The following is a 22,393-nucleotide window of genomic DNA, read 5'->3' on the forward strand; positions in this document are numbered from 1 at the left end:
ATGAAAGCTATAAAAATAAAAGGCAGGAGAAGTGATAGCAGGAAAAAAGAGAGAAGGAAGAATGAAGAGGAAGAAGAAAAAGTGTATTGTACCTGCAAGGGGATGCAAGAAGATCTCTCCAATGGGATTCACAAATGAGATGCCATACTGCCCACTAGCTGTGATATCATCATTGTTAGAGGCATGCCCCCCTGGAGAAAGAAGAGTATGGCTAGTTGTCAGCGCTGCATGCTGCAAAAGTGTGATGCCTCTGAAGTGCCACATTTTGTTTCTGGCTCTAAACACTTGCAGTCACTCCCAGTCTTTCAGTGATATTACTGTGTATAACATCCTTCATGAATAAGGCTCACTCCTCCCAACCAGTACCAAGGCTGGGAAAGTGGCTTATTCAAGTGTAGGTTTCCCAGTTCATCTAGGTAAAAATACATTTGCTTTGAACAGAAAACAAACAAACAAACAAACAAACAAACAAACAAAAAAATCTAAACAGTTCCTTGGGCATTTTGAGAACAAATAAAGGGATTATTCAGCATATCTGGAAAATATTGAAATATTGGCTTAGAAATGCTTTTATAACCTTGATTTCTCCAATTAAATAAAGATGGAGGGGCGTGCTCATCCCATTCATGTTGAAGTGTCTGTAAATCACCTTCTGCAGTAGTGTACTTATGCACTGAGAGCTCTAGTTCCTAGTTGCATGAGCTCCAATTGCACAAAATGACACAGTGCGACTATTTCTTCAGCAGACCTACCTCTGTAACCTCCACCTCCTCCACCAGAAGTACAGGCTCCTCCTCCACCACCAAAACCACCAGAGGTAGCCCACTGGAGCTTGGCTAATGCTTGGTGACAAGCTTGACCCCCTTCTCCACCTTCCAAGAGGGACTTCCCAGCTTGAGGAAGCAGAGTCACATCTTGCCAACCACCACCTCCACCTTCACAATCGAAGAGTCACAACAAAATGAGAGCAGGTGAATGAAGCACAATTAAAAGAAAATTTAATTAAAATTAAAATTAATTTCTTAAGAAGTGCCTGCATTCAAGTTAACTCTTTGTTAAAAGGTAAGAGAATATACAGACAAGCTTCTTGTTGCCATGGTTAACAACAAAGTGGAAATCGAGTGCATGACCTGTAGTACCTGCTGCATACCCAACAATTCAGCACCAATTTGTAGTGGCACTAGGGAAATAAGGAGCCTACCAGTCCCCCTTGGGGACTGCTTAGGGCTTTCAGCTCTGACAGATGCTTTATTCCTTGGGGAAATAAAAGCTAAACTGGATTTCCTCATCTCGCTCGAGTAGCCCCTCTATAAGGACATTACACAGCAGGATCTGGAGAGCCACTGGTGCACTATAAGTAAGCTTCCATTTCTAGGATACTTCCACAAGAACTCTTTTTGTTAGAGTTTCAGTGAAGTAATAGAGAAAAAGTCTTCTCTTCTAAAGCCACCATTACAGTTTGGAGGAGTGTGCTGCAACTCCCAAACATCACAGAATCACAGAATCACAGAATCACAGAATCACCTGGGTTGGAAGGGACCTCAAGGATCATGTAGTTCCAACCCCCCTGCCTAGCAGGGCCACCAAACGTACACATTCAGATCAGGTTGCCCAGGACCCCGTCCAACCTGGCCTTGAACACGTCCAAGGACGGGGCATCCACAACCTCCCCGGGCAGCCCGTTCCAGGGCCTAACTACTCTCCTTGTGAAGAACTTACCCCTAACATCCAACCTAAATCTTTCCTCCTTCAACTTGGATCCATTTCCCCTAGTCCTGCTGTTATCAGCCCTTCTGAAGAGTTTACTCCCCTCCTGGGTGTAGGTTCCCTTCAGGTATTGATAGGCTGCAATGAGGTCACCCCGCAGCCTTCTCTTCTCCAGGCTGAACAAGCCCAATTCCCTCAGCCTGTCCTCATAGGGGAGGTGCTCCAGCCCCCTGATCATCTTAGTCGCCCTCCTCTGGACCCTTTCCAAGATCTCTATGTCTTTCTTGTACTGAGGGCTCCACACCTGGACACAGTACTCCAGGTGGGGCCTCACAAGAGCCGAGTAGAGAGGGACAATCACCTCCCTGTCCCTGCTGACCACCCCTCTCCTGATGGAGCCCAGGATCCCATTTGCCTTTCGAGCTGCCAGAGCGCACTGCTGGCTCATATCAATTTTCACTTGTGAACTTTCCAGAGAAGAGCACTCCTACAGAAGCGCCACTCATCATCTGTCCCATGCATTCTCTTTTTATCTAAATGATTGACTGTATAAAAAGAAATCCTTTATAGACTAGAAGTGTGTTTCTAATTACTACTACCATAGAATTCCAAAAGAATCTCCTCACTGACAGGACAGCTTGTGCATTCAGCCATTTGATTTAGACTTGCTCACCTGCTGCCCCAGTTCTTCCACTGACTCCCGGTACTGCAGTGCTGTTCTCAAACTGCTCCAGAGGTACGTCATCCAAGGAGTTGTCCTGAGCCTTCAGATAGGCTTTTCCTCCTCCTCCTGCTGCGATGAGCAAAGGTTCGAAAATCCCATCCTTCTGCTGGAAAACCCCCCATCAAATATCAGAAAAACTTCACATTTGTGAATTTGTGAACTCACAACAAACTCATCAAAAAGCACAAAAGCAACCGAAAGAAGAGAGGCCCAATGCCAGGGCAACGATATTGATAGTTTCCTGACTACATTATAAAGACATTTTACACAGTGTTTCTGTGTACAAAAGTAACTATTCAAATGAATATAGGTTTGTTTTTTTGTTTTGTTAGGACTGCTGTTAGTATTAAAACAAGACCCAGGTGTGGTTCCCAGATCTGAGATGTCAAGAACTGAAGAAGCAGTTCGGCTATCTTAGCTAGTGATGAACATGATTGACAATATGAAAAGACATAAAGAACTCAATTAAAAATACAAAAAGACAGAGCAACACAAAGAGAGGCAGAGGGGAGAGGTGAGGGAGAGAGACAATCCTTTCTCCTCATCTTCAGTTAGGAACTAAGCTTCATATGCCATGACAGACGGTAAAAGATAGTTGCTTTGCAGGACACTACTCCAGTTGGAGGGAAAGAGGCAATACTTACTCTGAAGATGTAGGTTGCTCCTCCTCCACCCCCACCTCCTCCAGCCCAGTCCTTCAGGTCCTTTTTTTTTTTGTAATCTTCTTCAATGACAGATGACTCCCCTAAGCAGATCTTCTGGGTCTGAGGATTGGCCTGAAAGGAGAGAAGAGACACACAGATTATTGAGATGTATCTGTCTCAGTATGATAATTTTGTTTGTGATACATATCAGACATAGATAATATGCACGTGGATATATATATGTGAAAGGGGAGCTCCTCTACAATGAAGGATAGAACTGCCTGCTACCTCTGATTTGCATGCAAGTGAAAATAGAAAGGTCTGCATGGCCTGGCAGATCACACTTCTTAAAAAAATGTGAAGATGTGGTGGTAACAAAGAATTTTTGTTGATGAGGTAACTTTTGAGCCTAAGTGACAAAGACTTTCACACTGCTGGGTGTAGTATTAGAGGACTATCTGTATAATCACTCGTGTTAGCAATTTCTACGCATCACAAATGTTTTGTTTTGCCATTACACATGCCAACTCAGGGGCCACTGTAGTTTGTGGGAAGATTCCCACCATTTTTGGTTGGCTTTGGATTTAGACATTAGCCTCTAAGCTTAGAGAGTACCTAAGAGTACCTAAGAAAGTGCAGCCACAATGCTGCTCTGGATTTGTAGATGCTTCTATAAATTACAGAAAATAATAAAAAATCCTGGCAGGCAGAAAGAAACTCAGGCTATGGAAAAATAAGGGTGGGAATACACATCTCTTGCCTAGTAGCTCCTCTCTTAAAATAAGCAGAAGAAAGCCAATAATGAATTCAAACACCAGGAGCTTAAAGCAAAGTTCCTGTGGGTTTTGTATGTGTTTGCACATTTTGGGGTCAATTTTCTTTTCAGAGTCCTTCATATTTGTTTTGAGATTCTTTCTGACTTGGTTTATTCGTTCTTACCATACTGACTGGATTCAGAGCTGGATCCTGGGATTTCTATCTTTCATCACCAGTCCAGCCAAACCCCAAGCCGCCCACTGAATCTCAGTGAATTATATCTGCAAAGTCTCTGCCCACTTATGCCCTCACCCCAGGGCAGGCATCCTCCCCCTGCTGCCCCACTAAGATGTACAGCAGCTCATCTTTCTCCAGCTGGAAGGTGGCCGAGATGAAGACCCCGTGGGACCTCTCATTGTGGTTTTTGGCTCCCTTTCCTCCAGCTGCTCCATAGGCAGAAATTCTGGAACAAAAAGGTGTAATTAAAGAGACAAATCTTACACTTTTCATCTTCTAAAGCAGCTCCATCTGTGAGCTCTCCCCAGCCTGCACTCCCAATCAGGCATTGCTCCAGAGCAGGCTCTTACTGCAGTGTCTCATGGCCATTCTTTCTCTAGAGACATACACAGCAGAGGCTGCTCAAGAAGATCAATAAGCTACACCAGAGCACTAGAGACAGATTTCAGGGGCAAACAGAGTGAACTGGTATGGCCAAATCTAAAATATCAAAGCTCTGGGTCCAAAATGATAGCAGCACTTGCATTTGATTACACACCCGCAGTCACTCCTGTTCTAATCTCTTCCACATCACTGCTCCACCCTCCCATGCTTCAACAGTAGGTCAAACACAGAAACTTAGAGCTGCTCTCCTATTTCTTTCTTATTTTTCTATCCCTTCACCTACTCAGCACAGGTAGTCCTACACTTACATTTGCTGAAATTCCAGAACCAGAACGTAGTTTAATGGTTGCCTCCTCAACACGCTGTGATACACACCTGTATCGATTTGTGGCTGGCACTCTCCAGACTTGCACTCCTCGGAGCCTTCCCTCCTTCACCACAATCACCGACACATTGCTGCCCCTGTACGCATTGTCACACTGAGCTTGAGTTGGCCCATGGGGACCACTGGCACCACATGTTGAGAACCACCAAAGAACAACGGACGTGTCCCCTGTGATCAGAACAGACAGTCAGTCAGGTAGCTTCTGCTTTTACTCCAAGCTTTTTTACTTATGGGCTCCACTTCTCTTTAAAAACCTCCTGCTCTTTACAGACTGGTGAGCTAGACCTCAGGAAACTGCTGCCCCACAGCCAAGCAGGCCTGACATGATCTCCACAACTTTAGCAAAGATTATATTTCATTGCTCTGTCGCTATAGCTGTGCTGACCACTCAGGCAGATCACACATGGAGACAAAAAGGAAGCTACCTCCTACAGGCAAGAGACAGGCTTTCAGTTCTGCATCGTTTACCTGGGAGGGAGGGCTCTTCCAGGGGATTCAGAAGATGCTCATCAGGGCTACTGATCTCCCGTGGATACTGACGCTTTCCACTAAAATGAGTTGGCTGTCTTCCTGTAATAGTTTGTAGAATGGATAGGAAGATGATAGAAAAAAGAGAGGCAAAACTTAAAAGTTTGCATGAATCAGTGCAGCATGACCATTTGTTGAAGGTACGTATATAATACCTTGGACAGAAAAAATATTTTAAACAATCAGCATTTTTTTTAAGTGATTTTCTTGTGCCTGTATCTTGGCTTTGCTACCTCTGTCTATGCTAAAATCAGAGGGCCTTCACATGAACAAACATCCTGTGTTATCCCGTGGAGGCTCACCTGTAAGATAAGCTTATGGCAGCAAACTGCACTGGCTATAGTTACAAGAATCTTCGAGAAAAGCATGGAATGAGAAAACAGATAGCACTACTGCTGCTCCGCTGGTCAAAGGCATAAAGGACCGTGGTAGCAAAAAATGTTATCTGTGGTTCTTAACGGTGTCATGGTAGGTAAACCAGCTTCGGATCACTCTTCTCTCACCAATGACCTTCATACCCCTCCATCCCCAACCTTGTTTAAGGAATAATTTGCTAAATAAAATGATGTCAACTGACAGCAGAGAAACAGTAGTATACTCTTGGCAATATCTGTAAATTTTTGGACAAGTCTTTCTGAAAAACACAGAGCAAAAGGCCACATTTATGCCTTTAAAAGCCCATTACAAAATAGGCTTTTAAAAATCAGCCCTTTCTCAGGGAGGAGGGTCTTCAAAGCAGAGGCTGAGCCAAAGCATCCAAATGCACTGAGATCACCATGTGTAACCAAAACTGCCTTAGAACAGGAAGAAGTAATAACTCTTGATTTATAATCTGCAAGCATCCTGTTTCCATAGTTAAAATACCCATCTGTATGCAGATCTTTGTAAGAAAATCTCTATAAGAAAAAGGAGACACTTTATGAGCTCTCAGTTAATTTAATACTGAACGTTTTTCATTAGTTGAAAAACATTACAAATATTTCCATTTGTTCCAGTTGTGAGATTCTAACAGCTGTTTGATGCACTATTCAAAAGAGACTCATTCAATTCCAGCTGGACAATTATCTCTGCTGCAAAGCCACTGCTCTAAATAGTGATAATTAACACACTTGTTAGCTGTGTCAGAAAGGCCAAATAACTAATTGAAGCATGGAGACCTTGCTGTGCTTTTACTCCTGAGAATATTCCCTCCAGGTCTGTGTGAAAGCTCATTGATGGATGAAGTAAAAGAAAGCTTTGTACTGACACACTCTGTTCATAGCGAGATAGAGAACTTCAATGGATGGAGTTGTCAAGCAAGTGAAAAATGAAATTAACCCAAAACAAATGATCTGGATCAAAGGCAAGAAGGAAAACCAAATGAAAAAGGCAACACATAGCCAGAAAAGATGCTTAGTCTCCCTAGGCCTGCAGTAAATTATGAATCCCAAAGGTCAAAACAGTTTCAGATAGTTAGAGATGAACAAGAAGTCTGGTTATGTTTGCCAGATTGATGGAATGTAAATCAATCCCTGAAATACAGACTTGGTCTGTGTCTCTGCATGGATTTTTATTTATTTTGTTTGCAGCATCCCAACTGGCTATCCTAAGGCATTGCTTTGTTTCCAAACAAACAATCTCTCCTCCTTCTCCAAACAGTCTCGAACCTTCACACACTAGAAGAAAGCTTCTGTCTCCTGTTTTCAGCATGAGAGCTGCATGACAGCCTAAACATCAGCCTGTCCACATGAGCCATTAATTCTTAGGAAGCTGATCCTTTATGTGCCACCAGAAATGAATTTGGAAGGTGGTAATTTTTACAAATACGGCGTAACCCTGGCAGCCAGAGGCTGCTACTCTAGTCTTTTTATGCTTCTACTTGCTCTTCTGATAGCCAAAATATTGACTGCAAGGACAGAAGGGAACAAGAATTATTCATGTTTAGGTATACTTATATCAGAAAAACATGAACAGCAACTGTGTCACTCCAGGACTTAGCTCATGCTGTTGATTTTCACACTGAAGATGGACAGTAGAAATCATAAAATGAAAGGGAACCTTCTGCAGAGACAGAGTTACAATAAATAGCTCCTATTTCCATTTCTGGGACTGTAATGAAGAAGGATTTAGTAATTTTGGGGCAGGATTAATCAGAACAAAGTTCCTTGCAGCATCTTCAAAGTGTGCACGGTCTACTCAAAGATCTTACCTCACTCATGCAGGTGAAGCACTTCTGGAAGCCTCTCCAGCTTGTCCTGGAGTGGGACACAGAATGAGGAAGCTGCACCAACGTCCCCATTTCCCAGCCCTTCGACTGATTCAATTGCATTTCTTGTCAGTCCTTACTAACTCAACCAAATGGGGCTGTGCTGAACAGCTTGAACCTCCCCACACCATTGGCCTAAAACAACAAGACTGGCAGGCCAGGCTCCCCATAGCCGGGGGATTCCAAAGTAAAAAACAAGAGTTATCACATACAAAAGCTCTCTTCAGACGGTCTTGTCATTTAAAAACCAGTCTTTTTAGAAAGTATAAATGACGTAGAGATCAAAAAGTAACCCCTTGGCCAGGACAGTGGAGCGCACTGATGGACCACTGACCTGTGCTCTTAATTGGAACAATACCATCCTCAGAGCAGTAAAAGCTAATGGTAAAACCAGTGGCCATGAAAGCATTGAGGAAGACAACAGTCATGCCAGCCCACATTTTCATATTTAGACACTCAAAACTCAGATCTCTTTCTACAAAAGCACTATTTAGATAAGAGGATAAAATACTTGTATCTTTATGGCTGTCCCTTAAAAGTTCTCACAACGAATCAGATCCATGCCATCTGATCTGTGAAGCTGTCTTAACACAAGGTGATTTTATTAACCAGAAGATTGTTTCACTTAGCCTTTCTCACAGGGAAAGCATCTGTCCCTGCCCAGGGGCTGCCATCCAAAGAATGGGCTGTTTGTTCTTCGTCTCTACTGATGTCTGTTGAGCTGCCCTCACTACACTTCCCCCCAGCCTCCCCCCCCCACCTTCCAAATATTACTAATTCTTTCTTCTCCGTGTTGAGGAATATAGAAAACTTCACCTAGTTTCCCAGCTTGCATACATACAAGCAGTGCTTTCAAGGTCTGCATTAGATTTTGCAGAAAATCAAAATATGGGATTGAAATAGATGGAGAGATTAATATTTACATCATCGCAAACAGCAAATTTTTCCTTCCTGCTGTATGTCCTTCCTGTTGCCCTCATGCAAATAATTCACTGTTTGGATCTTAATTGGCTCTCTCTCTGACATCTGAAACCTCTCCTTGCTTGAGAGAAATAATTTCATTACTGAAAACACAGCAGAGCTGCTGGGCTTCTCTGCAACCTAAGTGAATTAAAATCATGAGAAGATAAATGCAAGGGAGTTACTTTCAGAGGCGAGAAAACGTCAATTTGATGAGAGGATTCAAGGAACAATGGCAAGTGCAGGGCTTCCAAGAATCATTTCCTTCATGATATCTGTCTTCTGCATGAGTCATGCAACTCTGGGTCACACTTCCAGATGGGGTAAGTGGCTGCTTCTCTTGGACATCAGTGAGATTTATAGTAATTGAAAGTGAGGAGAAACCTGGGTGGAGTCTAATAGACAAGCCCTGAAAATTCTTGTGGAGTCTTTTATGCCCCACTTATTTACCAAAGAATATAACTATACACTAGAACCAACAAAATGCCCACGGGTACTCTAGTGTCTGTATTTGCTCTCAGGAGAGCAGTAAAGTCCAAAAGTTGGGTGCACAGCAGTTGACACAATAAGCACCTGGAATCACTCCCTTCAGTTTCTTTAAGAACTTTTCTCACATTTCAAAACAAAATGTCAGCATGCATAACCCAATGTATTGGGAGCCGGGGGTGTTAAAGAACGGAGTGAATAAATGGCTGTGCTCTAAAGGCACACCTCTTCCTCTTAATTTTAAATGAATATATGCATGCTCAACATTTCATTGAATGGTGTACTCAGTGCCCATGGAACTAAGGGGCAAAGAATGTGAGACCAAATTGGACAAAGGTAGGAGAACAAAAGGGCTCTAAATGGTGGAAAACTTTTAACACATAGCAGTTTTAACACAGACCTTCTCACATTAGGCTACAGTCTCTGCAGGGACCTGCTACTACACTCAGTGCTGACATATCAGAAGTGGGGACTTTTGAAGGTAGCAGAGAACATTTCATTTGCAACAGAAGTCACAACTGAAGTGCTGCATGTTCTCTTCTTGTTTAAGCAACAGAGAATATCAGTCTTTTCCGCAGAGACTAAAAGATGGTAGTTTGTAATGTTCCCAAATATGCATCCTTTTTCCACTTGAAGAAATTCAACTCTTTTGCTAGCATGTTTTGGAGATTAGCTCTGGCTTCATCTTCAGTGGAGCGCATTGTCATCAGTAGCATTAACAGTAATGAAGCCAAGAGAAGTATGTATGTACCTGCCAGTGACATCTGATGCTTCTCCTACAAGGCAAAACAAACTAAACTTTACTGCCAGAGAGACATTTTACTCTTCTGTTTTCCTCCTTTCCTCCCCTAAAATATAGTTGTTTTCCCCTTTGTTTTCAACAAGTTCCCTTCGGCTATCAATTGCCAGGGTGCACAGGTCAGAGAGGACTGCTAAAGAGCAATGTGATGTAATCCTTCCACTTAAAGCACAGGAATAAGTCAAGAGTTTCTTGCCAAGACACACAGGCAGCTTTCAACTATGTGATACAGATTAAGGAAAACAAAGAGCACTAATAAACTGACACACGTAAAATTTCCTCTACTTACAATCTTCAGCAGATCTAAGATAATTGGCATTGTGATATAAAAGCTAACATAAATGATTCATGTGCACTCTTGGTGCAGGGGAGAAACACAGCAAGTGTATTCCGGATCAGCTGGATGCTTATTACACTATCCAAATTCTTTATGGGGTTCTGTAACATGCATGGCTCACCATCAGCAAAGCAGTTCATTCCAAATGTAATATTGTCGATAGCAATGTCAGCTTGGGAATTCCAACCCCAGGTTGCCAGGAGTTGCAGTTGAAACCTTTGCAAAAAGACAGAAGATTTAAAGACAAAGAGGCAGATGGAAAAAAACAGCAACAACAACAAAAGCCCAAAAATACAGTGTTCTCTTACAAACCAAAAGTGATAATCATAATTTAGAATCTTTCCATTAGACAAGCTGCTGAGCAGCCATAAGAGCTTGCTAGAAATCATATTCATACACCCACAGTTAGTAGGACCAACCAATGCTCATATAATGTCACATTTAATGTGGAACAAACATGAGAACCCTACTCCCCCTGCTATCTGCACACACACTGGAAAACAAGATGCTCTCCCTCACAAATATTTATACATATACAACCATCCTTATCAATCACCACTGACGGTAATGGGATTGGGCATGTGCAAAAGAAAAGGGAAAATTAATCTGTTTTTCTATCCCCAAAGAGACAGCCAAAATAAAAATTAAACAGAGCAATATCCAGAAAGACAGCAGTCTTAAACCTGAGTGTTGGCCAGTGTAACCAGAAAAATAACAAGGTGACACAAATTTATTTCAACTGATAATTCAGGCCATTTTAAGTTTTAGCCACAAATCAAAGTGTTTGCATTCTGGGCTACCTCACTTTTTCCACTATGACCAGATGTTAACTACTTATCTAGAAGCCTGTCATGCCCCATGAGCATTGCCACATTCTGAATTCAGAAGAAGGAAGGAAAATGAACAGAAGGACCTTCTTCTAATAGATAGGACTAAATTGTTTTTCATTAAACTTCAGAAATAAACAGATGCCTGATGTCCAGCCTATTTACAGCTTATTAAAGACACATGGAGAAGACCTCTACTGCTGTCACTGACAACGCTTCATCATGATTTATGATGAAGTACTGACCTGCCTATCAGTACTTTCTTGTCCCAAATTACTGGCAGTAAAGTACAACGTGCATATTCCGTCCACCAAACAAATGTTGATACATATCACAGAATCACAGAATCACAGAGTGGTTGAGATTGGAAGGCACCTGTGCGTGTGGCCCAACCCCTGCTCAAGCAGAGGCACTCTGAGCAGGATGCCCAGAGGTTTCTGGGTATCACTAAGGAGGAGACCCACAGCCTCTGTGGGCAGACTGTGCCAGTGCTCTAGCACCTGCATAAACCACAAACTGGCATCCACAGTTAATATAATGCTGTAAAGTTGAATCTTGAAGATTCTGATTCTCAAGAATAGTCCCTTGTGCATCAAATAAAAGCTTTCATACATACAGGATCTGAACCTTCTGGGAATAAGTGTTGGCACAGCAAATTCAAATAACATCTTCCTTGGATGATCACTCTCTTAGCAATGCGGTTAGCAGAGGAGTTTACCCAATGGGAATCACCTTCCTACAGAAGCCTCTCTTTTCAGCAGTACCTCTGCATTTTCAGACCTTGCACATCAGTCCAATGCAGCAACTAGCCAGAGAGCATTTGATGGACGATAAAACTCACAGTAACCTGAGCCCAGGATTAGAGACTTCTAGGATCCACGGCCAAAGATACAGCATCACAGTTTAATCCTTTCTGAAGACACATCAGCATACCCTTGGTCCAGTCAAGATACTGCATCTGGTCCATAGTCAGAACAGAAGGACCATGACATTGTGCTGTAAGATCAATTTCTGTTCTAGCTGAGTATAAGTGGGTACCTGGGGAATGACTGTCATCCCCAAGTGCATAAGAAGAGATATCTCACAAGTGCTGGGCTCTGTATGCCTCCCATTCCTTCTAACTTCAGAAAAAGAAGAATTTGCCTTTTGAACTCTGTGCTTGCTAGCCAGAGGGGTTTCCAGTGTCCCTGCTCATTGAATTCGTTTCATTGACTCTAACATATAGCCTTCTCAATTTCTCTTCTGTCTGGTCTCCCGTCTGCCTGCTTCTCTTCTGATAGCAACATTTTTTCCTTGTGTATGTGAACCAAGTGAGAGATCCTGCCAGCTGACCACCAGGAACAGATTTCGAAGTGCCCAGCTGGGATGCTGATCAACAAATTGTGTGTTTTTCTCTCCTAAAAAGTGAGTTTGTTTGGACAAGATAGTGCTAAAAAGCACATTCTTCCCCCCTCTTTTGTACCCATTTTTTCTTCTACTGAATCTGGACAAACAGGAGAAAAATTAGCTAAACTGATTTCTAGAGCTAGGACATAAACATATGGGGTTTGGGCCTGTGATTTACAGAAAGAAACAAGTAGGCAATGGAGTAGAAAAATTGAGAATAAACTTTGATGATAGGTCTGAGGTCATCTAAATAAAACAGCACGAGAATTGACCAGGAGAGTAGGAAGCAGGAGGGCAGGGACAGACTGTAATAGAACCATAGAATTGTTTGAGTTGGAAGGGACTTTCCCTCATTCAGTTTGAAACATGCACACACGAGCTACCTTTTTGTTTTGTCTGGGTGTTCAACTATCTCAAGTTTAACAGTACTGGAATTTTTTTTTTTTTAAGTCCTCAGAAAGTGCTGGCTAGTGCTCCCCAGAGCCATTTGGTGTCCTTTCCATCCTGCCACATCCATTTCCCTTCAGATCAATTTCCCTTCAGAACTGAGGTCTGACACAAAAATTGGAGGCTTTGCAGACAAAAAAAATAAGGGACCATTTATTAGAGGAAGCAGAAGCTCTCTAACAACTTCAAAAAGCCCAAAAGACTCTGCTCCGGCTAGGTCCAAATGAAAATGCCTGAGGGAAAGAGCTATTCTGGACAAATTCACTGGTCATATTTTAAATACACAGAACTAAACACATGCTTATCCACAGGGCTCCAGACTGTCAGGCAAGGACATATACTACACTGCCAGTTTGCAGACCTATGGTATTCTGAAGGAGCATACACTGAAGCTGTGACCAAAGGTAATCACAAAATTAAAGCAGGAAAAAGGGTGGGACAACATTCTCCTTCCCCGCTTCCTGTTTTGCTGCTGCTCGGATCTGAATTGCTACCACTTCAGACCCAAATCCCTTAACTTTTTACAAAAAGATGCTGAGAACATTTCCAGTTAAAAGCAATCCCCTCAAACCTTCTAATCCATGAAGTTTTAAGACAGTGCTTAATGCCAATAGTAGGTAGATCTTTTTACATTTATAATACCGCATAGAGTTTGAGATTGATTTTTTTTTTTTTTTTTTTTGGTCTTAAGTGTGATATGAGACAGACCTGCTTGAGGAAAATGCAAGAAACAGATTGGAGCAATTTAAAAATGATTTGTATTGTGCAGAATAACTTGCTGTCAACACCATTTCATAGCTTGAAATTGACTGACACAGAATGGAGGAGGAAGACAGAAGACTTCCTCAGCAAGCAGAATTGCTGTACTCCTCTAATTTTGTCAGTAGTAACAGGTCTGGAAAAAGGCAAAAATGAAAGTGATACTTCTCAGTGAAGGCCCTAATAATTTACAAAATCTGTAGGGATATCTCTGGGTGCTGCTGATGGTGTTCTTACCTGTTCTGTAGCACTGGCATTGGTAAAGTGATGAGAAACCAATGATCGCTCCAGCTCCCTGCTCTTTCCCACATTGGCAAGGTAACTGGAACTCCATTTTTTTCTTCCCTGACAGAGAAGGAGATGGTACCATTGTAGCTGCCAAAAACATGCACTGAGAATTGGATCTGTAACAGAGCAAAAGCAAAAAAAAAGAATGGCATCCTCTGATAAATAGGAGATAGTACTTACTACTCCCCCCTTCAGGATATGAGACTGTGGCTCAAGCTTTAATCACACATACCACTAACACCCCCAGTGCTTTTGTGTGATTCCATCACTGTTCCTAGCACAGAATTTTCTTGTTGGAGACCTCAACTGACACTTGTGTTCTCAGGCTTTAACAACTCTATCAATGGCCTCAGATATTATTTGGGTGATTGTTATCTTCTTCAGGAGCAATAAGTAACAAAGCAGAGGAACACAAGCTTAAAGTCAAGAAAAGCGTTATCATTAAATGTTTCTATGTTACTAGGGTTGGAATACTGCAGAAAAGCAATCCTAAATACATTCTTTCTCAGAGTTCTCACCAGCCAAAAGACTCCTGTCAAAAGATTTGAAAGAGTTCAAATCTTCTAAGGTTTCCCATTGTAATCATTCATATTAATGTGTTGCACTGGTGTGGCTCAATCCATACCTATGCATTATATAGCACAAAACTATTGCAAGGAGAGGACTACCCTGCCACAAATATCCAGGAAATGAGCAAAGAGGCCATCTCCACAGACAGGAAACTCCAGTCTATATACTTGCCCCAAGTCATAGACACCACCTGAACCATAGCACTGATGTGGCAGGTAAGCAATCTGATCAGCAGACCAAAGAATATTTTGCAGCAGGACTCCTTCCTCTCCCTGTGGGGCACCACTGACAGTTTGTCACAGATCAAGAGAAAACTGCCATTTCCAGTGATGCCTGGAGCACTCAGCTGCTCTTTGTATTAAAGAGAGCTCAATCAGGAGATGGAGTACACACACATGTACACAACAACAGAAGTTCCTTGCTCTTTAAATGGGTATTCAAATCTGTGTCAGTGAAGGAGAGACTGGGTCTGGATTTCCTGTATGATGCCCATGACCAACACTTACTGCTCCCAGTTTTGTGAACCTAGCTCCAGGCACATTTTATTTTGTTGGAACTATTCAGCAAACTTAACCTGAATTTATAAATATAAATGGTGAAGATATATTTTTGGCACCTGCACTGCATTTCTTTTGCCAGCTCTAATTAGGAGGCATCAAAGCTTTCTGTTTTCCCCTGGCAGAGCTGGACTCCAGCTCAAGCTTGCAACTTAATTTTCCTAAGTGATAAGAGTGCAATATTATTTAAATATTTTTGGTTTCAGCATCTTGAAGCTCCCCTTACATTTTGCAGGGATCTAGGCTGAAGGCAGGATATGTGATTTTATCCACACCAGGTTGGCTTCATCTGTTGAAGTTTCTGAAGAACACGAACAGTTTATTGCCTTTATCTATTCCTGGAAGGTCTAACGCCCCACAGATTTCATGCTCCTAATCCATCCCAAAATCATGCAGAATTTAGGAGGAAAGTCTCAGCAGCATGCATACTGAATGGCTGAACAGGCTCAGACGGCCAACTCTCTCTCCTACAGTCTAAGGCCACCCAGTACAATTCAGGCACTTCAGGGGAATGGTCTATACGCCCAAGCTAGGGAGTTTTTCTGTATTTAAGAGCTAATTCAGCACTGCTGCTCTTATTTACTGGGAATGCCCCTCCTCTCTTCTTTCTAGCGTTGAACAAGCAGCTAGTTAGGCAGTATACTCCTAGTACAGTAAAGTGCTTTGTTGTGTATCATACACTGCACAGAGGCACATTGCAAAAACAGTGCACAGCCTGAGAATTAGCTCCAAAAGGTGCTTAGGCAGAAGGAGATACCTGGTAATCTTCAGTAGCAATACCAGCTGGCAAGCTGGTACTGAAAGCCTTGGCGATGCCATTTGTCTGATTGCTATCTGCTCGCAGATAGAGGAAGTGTCCTGTGGACAGAAAAGTTAATTAGAAAAAATATATATTTTTTAATACTTTCAAAATACTTTAACATCATTGTTCTGAAGCACAGTGTAAGTAGGAGGACATGATAGAAACAAGGCTTAAGAGTACATTTATTAGCAAACTACAGTGAACACACTAGTAGATTTCAGCAGCACAAAACTCAATATAGAATCATAAAATCTCCAAGGTTGGAAAAGACCTAAAAGATCACCCAGTCCAACCGTTCACCTATTCCCAATAGCTCCCACTAAACCATGTCCCTCAACACAGCATCCAGCCTTTCCTTGAACACCCCCAGGCTCGGTGACTCCACCACCTCAACCATCCCAAACCCTTCTCTGCAACACAAATAGAGTGCCCAAACCTCAGAGCCACTCAAGTACATTTCCATACAGTGGTTCACAGCAGTCTACTCTGAGTTCTTTGATCAGCCCTAATACTTACACCATGAGCATCAACAACTTGCTAAGACAAATATGGTGCCAGTAGAGCTTATTTATAGTCTTTGTTCCTAGTAAGAGTTTGTATGAGCTCTCAAGAGACAAACAGGACTCTCACATGAGCACTCTCTACCTTTGATAGGGAACTGAATCAAAACTCAGCTTCTGACTTCAAGTATGAACATGTCAGAATTTGGCTTCCCTCCTTATTTAAAAAGCAGACAGTTCTGGGAATTATCAGACCTTTTTTCCTTTTTTTTTTTTTCCCCCTCCTGTGGTATTCTACAGAACAAAATGTTTATTATCACTTCATCTTGGGACAGACTTAGATGTGATTCTCTTTATAACCCACCAGCAGAGTCTGACAAGAGTCTCCAAAAAATTTGTGTTTTACAAGATGCTTAGTTTTGTAAGGCAATTTTTACTTTGTGATGCTGCAGCTGAAGTATTCTGCAATTGCCTATCTCATAAGAGCAAGGAGGGAAGAGGTATCTACAGAGGGGAAAGAATTCATCATATAATTCTTTTCAAAGGTGAAGACATTCTAGACTCCTAAAGTTCTATGTTAAATTTTCCATAAAAGATTTCATATCAAGTTTTGTTTTGTGATCAGAAGTTAGTTTTAAACTTTAAAATTATTTAAATAAATACTTTTAAAGTTATTCTAGATAATACTGATGATAAATTTGTTTTGGAAAGAAGAATGCCAAACATTTTAAACTAATTAAAAAAACCCCATACCCCTAAGTTCAAGACTTATTCACATGCATGCTGGCACACTCGTACAGGCACACATAAAACAAGCACTCACAGAAAGGCAGACTAAGAAAGAACTATGAAGACCCTACCTGCAGTAGCTTGCAAGGTAGACCCTACAAATGAACCATTGTGAATCATTTCATTAAAGCCACTGATAGACCAAGGAAATGCTGCAGTTTCATTCAGTGTCCAGCCACATGAACCCTCTTCAAAAGAGCAATGTGAACCTTCTGGGAGACTATCTACAATGGACCATAAGAAAATGCAGGAAAATAGAAGAAATCTGATTATGGAAGAAGGCAAACAGCAGAAAAAGTCAAAATTTACTATAGTTCTTGAAACTATCACACTTATACTGTCTTTCAGTGTCAGAATATCAACAGGTCTCATTTGTTTATTTCCATAGTCATCAAAAAAGTCAACATTTTTTTGCTACTGGAGCTGTCACACTGCAGTTCTGTCACTGAAAACAGCAACTCCCACAGTCAAGAGTGGTAAATCACTCCACACATTTGTAAAAGCCCTACTATATATTAAATTATAGACATCATGAGGCTTTCTGCGAAAGGCAGTCAACAGATTATTCTAGATCTTTGTCACTATAATTGACAAAAAAAAAAAAACAAAACACCCAAACAAATAATGTTTCTCAGTACTAAATGTACTTGTTTAGAGTCTTTCTTTGTCAGGATATGCAAGATGAGAACTTGCACATCTAGGAAGGAGAGCTTTGTGATTGATCCTGTTGATAGTTTCTAGTCCACCAGCCATAAATGTGTAAATAAGATTTTGCTTTCCTCTGAAGCAGCAGTGACTATGAAACACAGGTCACTGAATGTCTTATTGCAATATTAAAAATAATAATAAATCAATTTTATCCTATGTGGAATGAATTTTCAAGAAAAATCTTGATAATAAAATAATAAAAACAGTCTAAATTATTATAGGAGGCTTAATAATGAATTAATCTAGAAATAGAATCAATTTAACCTGTATTTTATTCTAAACTGATCATTGTAACAGGATAAAGGTTCCCACGAAATGCCATGCCATATACTCACCACATCTTACTCCTTCTACTTCTTTGGTAGGGCAATCACTGATGAATTCACAGATTTGTAAGTGGCTAACACAGCCTCCGTGAAGGCAGGGGAAGGAAGAGCCTTTGTTGTATATAGAAAGATCTGGGTTTTCTTTATCTAAAGAAAAAAAAAAAAAAAAAAAGCTCAGAGATGAATCAGCAGAATGTATATATATATTCCTGCATGTGCATCAGCCTTCACACACATGACCTCAGAAATTGTCCTCTGGGTGATAAATGATACTTAGCTGTGCTCTTTGTCATGCAGGTTTCTATCCAGCATGAGATTCCCAAGATTGCCTCAGCTCTCACACAGACCAAATTCATTGCTCCTTACTCTTTCCTGCACACACTAGCTTCTGCTGTGTTTGTGCCATCTTCAGGCAATCAGATTTTTATTTTGTTTTTACTGAGGATCCTACATTTTTCAATACGGCAAGTTCACTGGAACAGGCTGCCCAGGGAGGCTGTGGAGTCTCCTTCTCTGGAGATGTTCAAGACCTGCCTGGATGCCTACCTGTGTGACCTGCTGTAGGGAACCTGCTTTGGCAGGGGGGCTGGACTCGATGATCTCTGGAGGTCCCTTCCAACCCCTACAATTCTGTGATCCTGTAATTGTGTGATTCTTCCGTCCTGCACACGTGATCATGCACCTGTCAGCCAGCAGAGGCATGCTGCACGACACTGCTGCTGGAGGCAGCAATGTGCACTTAGCTCTGGGCCTGATGGACACATTGTTATGGCCAATCGAGAATCAGGCTCAATTAATACTTGTGTTGCTGACATATTGTTATGCCATCTTTGTGGCATCCACCCCGTGATGAAAGGTGTTTCCTCAGCAGGCCGGCTCACTCATGCACCCCAACCTGCCTCTCCAGCTACACTCCAGGAGTACTGAACTAGTCACATGAGTACTCACCAACAGGCTGCATACAATTTTTAAGTGATATTTTCTGAAATCATGACTCAGTGTACCAAGCCTGTCCTGTGGATATGTGTGTGCACAGATTTGTTGTGGATCTGCAGGTGTGTGAAAGTCTCCTCTGGACCTGTTCCCTGTTAGCAGAGCTCTGCACAGATGTTCCATTACAATTGTTACTGCTCTGGAAAAAATGCAGAGCTTAGAAAGAAAACCCCAGGAGGAGGATGAAAGAACATCTGAAACATCATTTCTTCAGGGTACTGTGTTGTTTTGGGTACATGCAACAGCTTGTTTAAGGGCACTTTGGAGATTTAGCACAATGCTTCAGGCTGTGTGCATCCCCTCAAAAATTCCAAGACTGTGAAAAGCATTGCATTAAAAGTATATTATCTGTTAAAGATTGACTGCAATAAAATTAAATCTCTAGTATGATTTAAAGCAATCTCATGATATATGATGAAACAGCACTGTGAAGTATTCTTACATTTGAAACTTTCTAGATCTTACATTTCTATTCAAAACTAATTCTACAGTGTCTGCAAAACAGAAGCAATAGCATTATATTAATGGATGAAAACCAGGAAGTGAAGATAATTATGTCTCCAACTTACAGGCTGCCTGCACCAGCAGACTCATACACTTCCCAGAAGCCTGAATGACATTAGCAGGGTTCTGCATATGTACTGAGGATCACTTGCATGACCTTGGCAACAGGTCTGAAAATGGTAGGTAAAATCGATCATTTCTGAGCTGAGCACTCAGTACTTTGCATAAATTACATTCAAATTATTTTCATTTTGGACAGAAGTTTTGAGCCAGGCAGTGGTAAATAGACACCACAGACTGCAGACCAGAGTTGCTTTTCTTCATAAATTTGCAAGATAGAGCCCCAGCACAGAAAAAGCTTTAGTGACACTGGGTAGCCTTTTGTTACTATTTGAGAAAGAAAAACAGTAAAAGCTAAAATATCCTAGGCTGACACTTCTTTCCATCCCTATTGCTGGATCCAGCATGAGCCCTGTTACTTTCTTATACATTTGTATGAGCGTCAGTGCAAAGCAAATTGGAGGCAGTCGGGGCTGCAGTGACCACACCCCAGTTGAGTTTGTGATCTCGAGGGATGTAGGCCTGGCAAAGAGTGGCATCAGGACCCTGAACTCTGGGAGAGGGAACTTTAAGCTGTTCAATGGACTGCTGGCCAAGATCCTCTGGGATGCTGTCTTTAAAAACCAAGATGTTGAGGAGAACTGGCTACTCTTCAAGGATGCCTTCCTGAGAGCACAAGAGCTCTCCATCTCTCTGAATAAGAAAGCGGGCAGACGAGGTAGGAAGCTGGCGTGGCTCGGTAAGGACCTGCTGAGGACACTGAGGGCGAAGAAAGGTGCATACAAGCTCGGAAAACAAGGCTGTGTCACCTGGGGAGACTACAGGGATGCTGTCCGGACTTGCAGACATGGGATCAGGAAAGGCAAGGCGCAGGCAGAACTGAACTTGGCGAGGTACGTGAAAAACAGTAGGAAGACTTTCTACAGGTACATTGGCCAGAAGAGACAGGCCACAGCAAGTGTGCTCCTTTGGTAAATGTAAAGGAGAACTGGCTTCCACGGATGAAGAGAAGGCTGAGGTACTGAATGAGTTCTCTGCCTCAGTCTTCACTTGGTAGCCAAGATTCCAGTACTTCTCACGTCCCTGAAGCCTGCATCCCTAAACCTCTAGGTGCGGACCGGGGTGGTAAAACTCCCCCCACTGTGAGGACAAAGCAGGTCCGAGACCGCCTCATGAGACTGAATGTGTACAAGTCTATGGGGCCAGATAGCGTGCATCCCAGGGTTCTGAAGGAGCTGGCTGAGGTGGCTGCTGAGCCACTCTCCATCATATTTGAGAAGTCGTGGCTGTCAGGTGGGGTCCCGGATGACTGGAGGAAAGGTCACATCACTCCCATTTACAAGAAAGGGAGCAAGGAGGAGCCTGGGAACTGCAGGCCAGTGAGTCTCACCTCTGTACCTGGGAAGATCATGGAACAGATCATCCTGGATGACAAGCTTGATCTCATGAGGAATGAGCGTGTGGGCCAAGACAGCCAGCACGGCTTCACGAGGGGAAGGTCATGCTTGAGCAATCTGGTGACCTTCTGTGATGGAGTGACGGCATCAGTGGACAAGGGGAAGGCGACCAATGTCATACCTGGACTTGAACAAGGCCTTTGACCTGGTTCCCCACCACATCCTTATCTCCAATTTGGAGGGATGTGGATTTGATGGGTGGACTACCCAGTGGATAGGAAACTGGTTGAAAGGACACAGACAGAGGGTTGTCATCAATGGCTCTATGTCCAGGTGGAGGCTGGTAATGGAGACAGTGCCGGTGTCTCCCAGGGGCTGTCTTGGGATCGGTGCTCTTTACCATCTTTGTCAGTGACATCGATGACGGAATTGAGTGCACCCTCAGCAAGTTTGCTGACGACACCAAGCTGAGTGGTGCGGTTGAAGGAAGGGATGCCATTCAGAGGGACCTTGACAGGCTGGAAAAGTGGGCCCGGGTGAACCTGATGAGGTTCAACATGGCAAAGTGCAGAGTTTTGCATTTGGGCCGGAGGAATCCCAGGCATCCATACAGACTGGAAGGAGCGGTCCTTGAGAGCAGCCTTGAGAGCAGCCTTGAGAGCAGCCTTGAGAGAGGTCCTTGAGAGCAGCCTTGAGAGCAGCAGAGAAGAACGTGGAGGTCTTGACAGATGAAAAACTTAACATGAGCCAGCAGTGTGCCCTTGCAGCTCAGAAGGCAAATGGTGTCCTGGGCTCCATCAAAAGAGGGGTGGCCAGCAGGGACAGGGAGGTGATTGTCCTCCTCTACTCTGCTCTTGTGTGGCCCCATCTCGAATACTGCGTCCAGGTCTGGAGCCTCCAGTACAAGAAAGACAGGGAGCTGTTGGAGAGGGTCCAGAGGAGGGCCGCAAAGATGATCAGGGGACTGGAGCACCTCCCCTGATAGGACAGGCTGAGGGAGCTGGGCTTGTTCAGCCTGGGGAAAAGAAGCCTACGGGGTGACCTCATTGCAGCCTTTCAGTACCTAAAGGGAGCCTACAAATAGGAGGGGAATCAACTCTTTGAAAGGGTTGATAACTGCAGGACAAGGGGAAGTGGTTTTAAGAAGAGGGAGGGGAGATTTAGGTTGGATATCAGGGGGAAATTCTTTACAGAGAGAGTGGTGAGGTGCTGGAATGGGCTGCCCAGAGAGGTTGTGGATGCCCCGTCCCTGGAGGTGTTCAAGGCCAGGTTGGATGGGGCCCTGCGC

General features: G+C 42.8%; 1 protein-coding gene across 1 annotated transcript in view; it reads right to left on the reverse strand.

Moving 5' to 3' along the window:
• The window catches only part of LTK (leukocyte receptor tyrosine kinase), a 51,869-nt gene that overhangs the window by 19,596 nt on the left and 9,880 nt on the right, over positions 1-22,393 (reverse strand). Inside the window, exons 5-16 of the mRNA XM_052692517.1 lie at positions 18,161-18,298; positions 17,189-17,341; positions 15,784-15,884; positions 13,849-14,015; positions 10,314-10,408; positions 5,306-5,407; positions 4,828-5,005; positions 4,144-4,294; positions 3,076-3,207; positions 2,381-2,537; positions 753-935; positions 93-191 (exon numbers count right to left, since the gene is read on the reverse strand). Coding sequence (XP_052548477.1) covers positions 93-191; positions 753-935; positions 2,381-2,537; positions 3,076-3,207; positions 4,144-4,294; positions 4,828-5,005; positions 5,306-5,407; positions 10,314-10,408; positions 13,849-14,015; positions 15,784-15,884; positions 17,189-17,341; positions 18,161-18,298 — 1,656 coding nt within the window. The remainder of the gene's footprint in view (positions 1-92; positions 192-752; positions 936-2,380; positions 2,538-3,075; positions 3,208-4,143; positions 4,295-4,827; positions 5,006-5,305; positions 5,408-10,313; positions 10,409-13,848; positions 14,016-15,783; positions 15,885-17,188; positions 17,342-18,160; positions 18,299-22,393) is intronic.

Source organism: Tympanuchus pallidicinctus, unplaced genomic scaffold, assembly GCF_026119805.1.
Source record: "Tympanuchus pallidicinctus isolate F22 unplaced genomic scaffold, pur_lepc_1.0 scaffold3, whole genome shotgun sequence".
Taxonomy (NCBI): Eukaryota; Metazoa; Chordata; class Aves; order Galliformes; family Phasianidae; genus Tympanuchus; species Tympanuchus pallidicinctus.